General features: G+C 38.2%; 1 protein-coding gene across 1 annotated transcript in view; it reads right to left on the reverse strand.

Moving 5' to 3' along the window:
- F9 (coagulation factor IX) overlaps positions 1-6,202 on the reverse strand; it is a 36,751-nt gene extending 30,549 nt beyond the window's left edge. The window contains exon 1 of the mRNA XM_036443529.2: positions 5,972-6,202. Within this exon, the coding sequence (XP_036299422.1) occupies positions 5,972-6,059 (88 nt within the window). The 5' untranslated portion in view covers positions 6,060-6,202. The remainder of the gene's footprint in view (positions 1-5,971) is intronic.
- Between the last annotated feature and the right edge of the window lie 5,060 nt (positions 6,203-11,262).

Genomic DNA, 11,262 nt, shown 5'->3' on the forward strand with positions numbered 1-11,262 from the left:
GCCTGGTCACCCCTAACTGCCCTCCCCTACAGGCCTGGTCCCACCCAACTGGCCTCCTTTGCTGGCCTGATTGCCCACAACTATCCTTCCTTGCAGGACTGGTCCCTCCCAGCTGCCCTCCCCTGATGGCCATCTTGTGGTGGCCATCTTGTGTCCACATGGGAGTAGCCATTTTGTGTGTTAGAGTAATGGTCAATTTGCATATTGCTCTTTTAGGCTAGAGGCCTGGTGCACAGGTGAGGGCCAGCTGGTTTGCCCTGAAGGGTGTCCTTGATTAGAGTGGGGGTTCCCTTGGGGCATGGGGCAGCCTGGACCAGGGGCCTGTGGTAGTTTGTCAGCCGGCCATGCCCCCTGGTGACCCACACAGAGGCCCTGGTATTTGGGGTTTATCTTCTATAATTGAAACTTTGTAGCCTTGAGTGAAGATCAAGGAAGGCCAGGGTGTGATGAAAGCTTCCTTCATCCCTAGGGAAATCCAAGCCTCCTGCTCACTCTGTGACCACAGCCATCTTGGTTGGGTTAATTTTTATACTCACTCCTGATTGACTGGTGGGCATGGCTTGTGGGTGTAGCAGAGTGGTGATTAATTCACACATTACTTTTTTTAATAGATAGGATGACTGCATAGCCTGTAGAGACATTCCTGAGCTCTAGAGGATTGAGATCTTTAACCTAATTCTTCCACTCCCTCCCTCATGCCTCAATCTCAATCCTCTCTCTCTCTCTCTCTCTCTCTCTCTCTCTCTATATATATATATATGTATATATATGTATATATATACATACATATATATACATATATATACATATATACACATATACACATATATATGTGTATATATATATATATATATATATATATATATATATATATATATTCACCTGGAGTTATTTCTTTCTTCAAGAGATTATCTGATACCCTCTGAATAGAATCAGGTCCTTATAAAATGAACTTTCCAAGGAATTTTGGGGATATTTTCTCATTAAATCCAAAAAAGAATAAGAAAAGAAACAAACTGAACTATTGATATATTCCTCTTTTCATTGCATCTCTTCACTTTGTGAGCCCTTCTAGTTCCTTGACAACCTTACTTTTCTCTTGTTTAGCAAATACTCTTGGGGTTTCACTTTTTCCCTAAATTTAGCTTAGACTTCTTCTCTTCACATGTCAGTTTTCTCAGTTCCCTTCACCCCTTTTCAGTGCTGCAATACCCTCCAATCCAAACCACTAGATCAGTGCAGCCATCTGCTGCGTTCCTTCTCTTCTGAGGCAGCTGAGCACATTGTGAGATAATTTCAAAGTTGCAGGTAGATGCCATCGCATATTGATGCCTCCCAGCTTCTACCAGGCCCTCCACCCCAGCTAGGCAATTCATGGATTTGGTCCTGGGCACATCTATAATAGCATCTATGTCTGAATCCATTTATAGTGTGATCTAGTGGAAAACAGATTTTTGGAGTCAAACAGATCAGACAAACCTGGATTTGAATTTACAACTTGCTGGCTGTGAGATCTTAGGCAAGTCACACAATCTTTGAAGCTTAACTTGTTATGAGTATGCCAGTAGTATTATAAGAATACAAGAGGCCAGGTGCATGAGTTTGTGCATTGTGGGGTCCCTCAGGGTGTCCTGTGAGGATTGAGCCTGAGCTTGCACCCCCAGCCTCGCAGCCCAGCAGCCTGGACTGGTAACCTTACATGGCCTGGCACCTGCTCGAAATCATCCTGCCTGTAGGACAATTGATCAAGGCCAGAGCTGGGTGGGCGCCCTGCCCCCTGCCATCACCACTGGTTGCTGTCTGTGGGGCGATCAGTGGGGCGATCTGGTTTCCACTTGCACCCGCCTTGGCCTGGCCTGGCTCACCTGCCATGGTCCAGCTCTTGCTGAGGCACATCAGGCCTGTAGCGCCTCCACTGCCACCCATTGCCAGCACTGCATTGCTGACACCCACCATATTCTGTGCCAAACCCTGGTCAGCGCATGTCATAGAGAGTGGTTGAACTCCCAGTCAAGCGATTTGCATTTAGACTTTTATTAGATAGACTGTACTTCACAGTGTTGTTGATAGGATCAGTGAAATAATAATATATGTAGGCTTGTATATGTCAGTCATCACTCTTCTTCCTTACTAATTCACTTGCTCTCTTCCTTTCTGGAAAATAAAACTGGATCTCAAATTTATGGGACTCAGTGACTTGGCTGTCCAGTTTAGTTTCTGCTCATCCAGATGGTCTTAAATAAGTCAACTGTAAAACTGATAGTCTCAAAATTTTCTCAATTCCTTTTGGCTCTTTAGTGCTCTTTTCTGTAGCTCTTTCCCTTCTTTACTGTCATCCATGTAATGAAATGACTTGTCAGTATCAGCCATGTATAACTTTGAGTTTATGTATTTCCTGACTCCTCTGAAACATGTCTACTTATTAATCTCTCCCTTTTCAGGACACTTTCATTAAATCACTATTTTGGCTCTCTTCTTTACTTTAACTCTTGAAACATGTCTACTTATTAATCTCTCCCTTTTCAGGACACTCATTAAATCACTATTTTAGCTCTCTTCTTTACTTTAACTCTTGCTATTCATTCACCACTTGAATCAGTTAATTCCCCTCTTCTGCCTGCCCCTGAAATGTTCAGAGTTCTCTCAGGCTCCAGTTTCAACCTTTTCCCTTTTCACTCCATTCATCCTTGTCAAGGTCAGAACTGGGGTAAGGTAAACAAGACATTTAGTACACAAAATTGAAGGAGGCACTCTCTTTCAGTGTGTGCAAGTACACTCATGCCCTACCCTAATCTATCCCTGACTCTTTCAATACAATTTTCTAAACAGTCACTACAACCAGACCCTGTACTAGGTGCCATAATATCCATGCTCACTTTCTGGATCCTCATACACACAGTTGTAATTACTATTATTCAACAGTGCATTCCAAATATTTATCTCTAGTCAAATACATCTTCTGAATTCCAGATCTTATTTTCAGATCCCTAACTGTACATTGCAATGTGACGAAAGACAGCTGATGTTTATTAATGCTTATGATATTAATAAACTGGGCTCAGTGCTTTGCATCCATTATTTTATTCCGTCCTCAGAGCAGTCCCATGAAGAGGTACTGCCTTCTCATTTTTGTTTTGTGACTGAGAAAAACAGAAATTCACAGAGGTTAAATAATTTGCCTCAGGTTACACACTAAAGTGTCACAGCCAATATTTCTACTTTGGCAGTCACATGCACAGTCCATGCTGTTAGGCACTAGGTTGTGTCCAGTAATCACATAAAATGTCCAGGACATACTCTATACACTTTTTCTAAACCTGTTCTCCTCCTATACCAAGATGGTTAAGTCATGTCTTTTTTACTTCCTTAATGTTACTTGAATTCCTTTCCCTCCTTTTTCTATATTGCTAATGTCCACGTTCAGGTTCTCCTACTTTCCCTGGATGATTGCAGTAACCTCAAGACTGGTTTCTCCTAGTCTTATAACCCTTCCCTAAACAGTTTATTAGAATGTTGTCAGCATGAGCATGCAAAATAACCCATTAGTGGTATTTGTACTTCTGATGACTACACATTGCTTTCTATTGTCCAAACTCCTTAGTTTAGGACTTTAATTATCTGATGGCCTGACTCTGCCTAACTATCCTGCCTGACTTGTCATATTCAATATTCAAAACATACTGAGTTATTGAATATCCTCACATTCTTTGTGGATCTGGATCTTTACACATGAATGATCCTGTCTCCATAGAATTCCCTAGGTCAGACATTTAAGAAGAGGGAATCTACTCACTTTTTAAGACTCAGCTCAAAATATTGTCTGTCAGGTGTTTCACCAGTTAATGTATTTCTTTTTCTATGTTCCTTTAGCACCTGGTACATACTTTAGCACATTATATTGAAATCTGTCTTCTGACTTCATGATGCTTTAGGCTAAAGAGGAGAATTTGGTTTATCCCCAAGACCCAAGTACCTTGCCACAGTGCCTGGTACCGTAACAGTCACTCAGTATTGTAAAGTCTTGTAAACTATATAGATTGAAGTTATGTTTTATTCATTCCTTTCATTCACTCATTCTGAATGAAATACAGTTTTGGTTCATGCACCTTACAAAACTGAATTGGTTTCACAGAACAGTTTTGATTTAAAAAATCTACATTGATCCAATAAAACCTAAGAGCAACAGCCATAAAATTGCAACATCTCAGTAAATCATTAACCTAAACTTTTTTTTAGAAGCCAATGACAATTGAACAGCAGCAAAGAATGCTGCATCAATACTGCCCATCTTAGGAAAATTCCCCTAGCTCTCTCCTTAAGGGCCTATTATCTTTGACTCCAATGACTCCAGAATAACACTGCCTTTCTCCTCAGTATTGCTTGAGATCATATTTCTACCCTCTTTTTAGGCTTATCTCTTTTAGTCATTATTTCCAAAGCTCTGAAATACCAGTTCCTCTTTTTTCTTCATATCTATCCTTTTCCCCCAGCATCTGAGGTCTTTGAGAAATCAGTAGCCCTCTTAAAAGCACCATCATCTCACCACTTATCCTGAAGGAAGGGCTTGGATCCTTTGTCCTGCTGACCTCACACTGAAGAGGTATTTGTAAAATCCTAGCTTTATGTCCTGCTTTTAGTTTTCATGCTAAATTTCTTTATTCCTGGACTCTACCCGTTTTGCTAGTTTGATTTAACCTTTGCATTCTTGTATCATTATTTCTGCATTTCAGTCTGACATCATGTCTGGAGTGGGAACCATGGGGCCAGTCTGCTTTCTGGGGATGCTTAGGGTTGGCATCCCTGATCCTGGCACTCTCAGCTACTAGATTTGATTATAGTAGGCTGACAAGTAAGTGTGATAAATTCTTCCTGTGAGAACATACTGTTTGTCTAAATGAGGTAACTTCTTTCCTGTGTGCTTTCCTTTGGGGACAGTGCATAAAGTCACTAAAGCTGTGGGGAAAAAAAACAAGTGATCCACATAGCATTAATCAGTTACTACTCTTCATGTCAATTCTTGGACTGGCTTTGCTCTCCTAAGAATTTGAGTATTGAGTTTCCCCATTTAGTAACTCTGAGATCTTCAAAATCAGTAATAAAACAATTTCTTCCTGATCCATGAAAAATTTAATGATAAATAACAACGTACAAATGAAAAATTTGTCTGTTTTAACTAAAATTTTAAATTGAAGCTATATAATTTTATAGATTTTTAAAAATTAAAGGCATGCCTTATTATATAGTTACAAAATTTTGAAATACTTCATTTATCCTTTTTATGTTTTGTGTTGTTAATTCTCACCCGAAGATATTTTTTCTGTTGATTTTTAGAGAGACTGGAGGGGAGGAATAGGAGAGAGAGAAAAAGTGATGTGAGAGAGATACATCAGTTGATTGCCTCCTGATCAGGGCCAGGAATCGAACCTACAACCAAGGTATGTGCCCTTGACCGGGAATCATACCCATGACCCATTGGTGCACTGGCCAGCATTCTAACTACTGAGCTACACTGTCCAGGGTGAAATACATCATATATCTTAAATCAAACTTTTTGTGCAGATAAAATCATTCTTTGTGATTTTAATGTTTCCCAGTTTGAATTCAAAGTGGTGAGTAAAAGTAACCAAGCAACAGTTAATTTTTTCTCCATATTTTGCTATTTTCTTGTTAAAGTCTTTTCCCACTTTTAATTTTTTTAACCAAGGAGATTGATGCTTTATAAGAGGAATTACATTGTCAAATCATAAACTCAAAGTGTCCATTAAAATATACCATAAACATTTTAAATTTAGTTTTAAAAATTAAGATTTATATACCAGAGAACCAGTACTTGTCAACACACATACTGATTACTAGAATCTTAAACACTGCTGTCATATCATATAATCATTATTTATGAAGAAGATAGAACCAGACATTTCTATATCTTAAAGACAAGCATACTCAATATATCTTTTAGAAGGAAACAAACCTGTACATTCAGCACTGAGTAGATATCCTAAAAGACAGATGGTGATGAGGCCTGGTGATTCTGCCATGATCATGTTCCGGCACTGCATAACCCTTGCTAGTCAATTGTGCAAGTAACAAGGTTGACCAATTGTTCCAAAGTACAAGCTGAACTGTATTTACTTCTGGGAAACAATGTTAGTCTCCCTCAGTGGATTTTTGGGTTATTTGCATTGGCTTCTCAGGTTAAGTGAAGAAAATAGGCAGTAGCCATCATTAAATTTCACCTGTCATGCCATGGACTTTTGCCCCCATGCCTGATTTGAGGCTGAAGCAGGAAGCAACACATCATTAAAATAAGGGGAGGTATAATGGCTATAGTTGCTGTGGCAGCAAAATTTATCAGTGGGATTCATATTTTCTTTGTCAGGGAGCACTACTATCCTATAGTTTAAATATAAAGAGATGGGAAGTACAAAGCATTTGGTCATTCTCCTTGAAACACCCCCAATGCTTACAGACCATGAGTCACCTGGTGGATCTTTTATGTTCCTTCTCACAATGAGGAGTTTATAAACTTTGTTGTGCCATGTACCATATTTTGAATCATATGGACCTTATCTCAGAACACATGTATGTATGTGTGAATATGTATGTATATACAAATATACGTATATATTATGTATATAAATATAAATGAATATTATATAATAGTTAATATAATATATTACTCCACTTCACATCTATAATAATAAAAGCATAATATTCTAATTAGACTAGATGTCCTTCCTGATGACCTTCCAGAAAAAGCTGGGGCTGTGAGGGAAGCCAGGTCCCAGGTGCCAGAGGGAAGCCAGGGCGACAGCCAAAGGAAGGAAGTCCTACTGTTGCATGAATTTCGTGCATCAGGCCACTATAAAAGACCCATAACATTATTTTTAAATATTATTTTTATTGATTAAGATATTACATATGTGTCCTTATCCCTCCATTGTCCCCCTATGCCCCCCACTCATGCCTTCACCTCCCTGGTGTCTGTGCCCATTGGTTAAGGATGCAAAACATTCGATCAACACTTACCTACCATTTTTGTGCTGTTGTTGTGATACATTTGATTTCTACATGCTGTAAATCCTGTATTACATTATTATTACTCCTGTAATTTCACAAAGAAATTAAAAAATGAGAAAAATATTTTATATTTATCTTCATATTAGCTGTTATGATGTTCTTCATTTTTTTGTGTAAATCCAAGTTTCAATCTGTTATAAGTTCTCATCACTGTGAAGATTTTTCTTTAATAATTTTGATAATCTAGGTGTTATGATGAATTTTCTCAGCTTTTGTTTATTTGAAAGTATCTCTATATTTCTCTAATTTTTAAAAAGTAATTTTGCTGTATCTACAATTGTAGGTTGATGGATTTTTCCCCCCAGCACATTAAATATGTCATTTTATTGCCTTTTGGCATGCATTGTTTCTGATGAGTAGGCAGTAAGTTTTCTTAACATTAACTTTTAGCTATTTAACTATAATGAGCCAAGGTATTCTTGGGGTTCATTGAGATTCTTGGATCTGTGGTTTGGTAATTTTATTAAAATTAGAAAAAATATTGGAAACTTAACTTCTAAAACTTTGTTTTGTAATCAGGAAATTGCAAAAGCAGTACAGATGAATCCTGTATACCATTCACCCATTTATTCCCAATGTTTACATGTAATATGCAAATTAGGCTATTCCACTGGTCCACTGCTGGAGGGGCTAAGAAATGTCATATCCTGCCCTAGCCGGTTTGGCTGAGTGGATAAAGCTTCAGCCTGCCGACTGCAAGGTCCTGGTTTGATTCTGATCAAGGGCATGTACCTAGGTTACAGGCTCCTCCCTGGCTGGGGCCCAGGTCAGGGCTCATGGAGGCAACCAATCAAAGTGTCTGTCTCACATTGATGTTTCTCTCTGTCTCTTCCTCTCTCTTCCACACTCTCTAAAGACCAATAGAAACATATCCTCAGGTGAGGATAAATAAAAAAGAAAGAAAGAAAGAAAGGTCATATCTTATGAAAGACACATCTTGAAAATGACTAAAGAAAGTTGTCACTTTTTCATGGTGAAGGGACTGGAGTCCATGTTGATGAAAACACCTTGGCAGCTGCAGTGGCTGGCAGTGGCTGCAGCAGAGGGGTGATGGGGCTGGTGCCTTCCCCTGATCAGCCCGGTCACCTCCCATAGAGCGGGCCTAAGTCATCAGTAGGACATCCCCTGAGGGCTCAAGTCTGTGAGAGGAGGCAGGCCTGGCTGAGGGACCGCTTCCCCCCCACCCACCCCAGTACATAAATTTTGTGCAATGGGCCTCTAGTCTTATATAAATGCGGTATGCTGAAACCAGTTTGGCTCTGTGGATAGAGCGTTGGTCTGCGGACTGAAGGGTCCCAGGTTCAATTCCAGTCAAGTGCATGTACCTCGGTTGCAGGCACATCCCCAGTAGGAGTTGTGCAGGAGGCAGCTGGTTGATGTTTCTAACTCTCTATCCCTCTCCCTTCCTCTCTGTAAAAAATTATATATACTGTATTTTTCAGACCATAAGACGCTCCGGACCATAAGACACACCAGTTTTTAGAGAAGGGAAATGAAGAAAAAAAGATTCTGAAACAAATAGTGTCCTAAAATATTTTATGTGCATTAAAACCCAACATCACAGTCATAAACACATGTAATCAACCCTGTAAAGTAAACAGCAGCATTTAGAACCATTTTAGAGCCGGGCAAGCACACAGAGACCACACAGAGCCGGGCAAGCAAAAAAACTTTTTTTTAAAGTATATGTGTAGGCTATATTTGGACCATAAGACGCAGGGACTCCCCCCCCCCCCTTCTGGGGGAAAAAAAGTGCGTCTTATGGTCCGAAAAATACGGTGTATATATAGTATAATATAAAAACCAGGTAATGGACATTGATATATGTGTATAATGCCAAATTATTTTATCACATGTAACCACCACTAAAATCAACATACAGAACAATTTTTTCACCACAAAGATCTTCCTTGTGCTACTATTTTATAATCACACACCACTTTCACCTTCTAATTATTCCCAACTCCTGGCACTACTAATCAGTTTTCAGTCTCTATATTGAGAATGTGAAAATGAAATCATAGAGTATGTGACCTTATAAGATTGGCTAATTCCTTTGTTATAGCTAAGTAGTATTCCACAGTGTCAATGTACCACTGTTTAACTAGTGACCTACTGAGAGACTTTTTAAAATATAAAATATATTTTTATTGATTACAGAGAAGAAGGGAGATGGAAAGAGAGGGAGAAACATCAATGATGAGAGAGAATCATTGATCAGCTGCCTCCTGTTGTTCCCTACTGGGAATAAAGCCCACAACCTGGGCATGTGCCCTGACTGGTACTCGAACCATGACTTCCTGGTCCATAGATCAATGCTCAACCATTCAGCCATGCCAGCCAGGCTTGAGGGACATTTTGATCATTTCTATTTTTTTCTATTTCAGTAATGTGCTATGAACATTAATTTACAGGTTTCTATGTGTATGTAATTTTTTAATTTTCTGGGATAAATGCTTGGGAATGTAATTTATGGATCAAATGGTAGTTGAATGTTTAGTGTTTAAATAAAGTTCCAAACTGTTTTCCAAAGTGGCAATGACACTTTATATTACCACAGACAATGGATAAGAAATCCAGTTTCTTGTCCATTGAAAGCATTTGGTATTGTCATTATTTTTTATTTTGGAAATTTTGATAGGTGGTTAGAAATAATTCGTTGTGTTTTAATTTGTAATTTTCTAATGGCTAATGATGTTGAACATCTTATAATTTACTTATTAAACATCTGTGTATCCTATTCAGTGAAATATCTGTTCGTGTCTTTTGATTATTTTCAAATTAGACTTTTTAATTTTTTTATTGTTGAATTTTTAGAGTTCTTTATATATTGCAGATATGAGTCCTTTGTCAGTTATATGGTTTGCAAATATCATCTCCAAGGCGGCAGCTTGTCTTTTAATCTTCTTAACTGGGTCTTTCAGAGGCAATATTTTGAATTTTTATATACTAGTAGTCCAATTTATCATTTAAAAAATGGATACATTTTTAGTGTTACATTTAGAAGTCTTCTACCAAGATTAATTCTGAAACATTTTCCCATTAAAATACCCTATAGTTTTAGATTTATACCCATGTTCCATTATGAGTTAATTTTTATATAAGATATGAAGCTTAGGTTGAGCTTCATATTTGCTACCTATGGATGTCTGATTACTCCAGCACAATTAAAAAAAAAAAGTACTGTCCTTCCTTTGTTGAATTGCTTGTGCAATTTCTTTACAAATCAGTTGAGTAGATTGGTTTGGGTATATTTCTAGGTTGCTTATTCTGCTCCATTGCTGTATGTGTTTATCCCTTTGTCAATACCACACTTTCTTAATTACTATAGCTATATAGTAAGGATTTTTTTTTTATAATTTAGACTTATTCCCCCCACTTTAATATTCTATGGCAAGATTGCTTTAAATATTCCAGGGCCAATAACTTTCCATCTAAACTTTTAAATAATTTTATCTGTAGCTACAAATAAATCTTGGTTTTAATAGAGATTGTGTTAAACCTGTATCTACATTTGGAGGAATTGACATCTTTACTATGTGAGTTTTCCAGTCCATATCCATGGTATGGACATATATGTCTCTCTATTTACTTAGGTTTTTTATTTCTTCCATGAGCATTTTATTATTTTCAGCATATAGATCTTATAAATATTATGACAGGTGTATACCTAACTATTTTCTTTTCTTTTTAAAAGTTTCTTTATTGATTAAGGCATTACATATGTGTCCTCATCCCTCCATTAACCCCCCAACTCACCCCCCACTCATGCCCTCACCCCCCTGGTGTTTGTGTTCATTGTTTAGGCTTATATTCATGCATACAAGTCCTTTGGGTGATCTCTCTGCCTTACCTCCACCCTCCCCTACCTTCCCTGTGAGGTTTGTCAGTCTTATAAATGCTTCTCTGTCTCTGGATCTGTCCCTGTTCATCAGTTTATGTTGTTCATTATATTCCACAAATGAGTGAGGTCAGGTAGTATTTATCTTTCTCTGACTGGATTATTTCACTTAGCATAGTGCTCTCCAGTTCCATCCATGCTGTTGCAAATGGTAAAAACTCCTTTTTTTTCCCTGCAGTATCATATTCCATTGTGTAGATGTACCACAGTTTTTTAATCTACTCATCTGCTGATGGGCACTTAGGCTGTTTCCAAATCTTAGCTATGATAAATTGTGCTTC

Source organism: Pipistrellus kuhlii, unplaced genomic scaffold (assembly GCF_014108245.1).
Source record: "Pipistrellus kuhlii isolate mPipKuh1 unplaced genomic scaffold, mPipKuh1.p scaffold_m20_p_19, whole genome shotgun sequence".
Lineage (NCBI taxonomy): Eukaryota > Metazoa > Chordata > Mammalia > Chiroptera > Vespertilionidae > Pipistrellus > Pipistrellus kuhlii.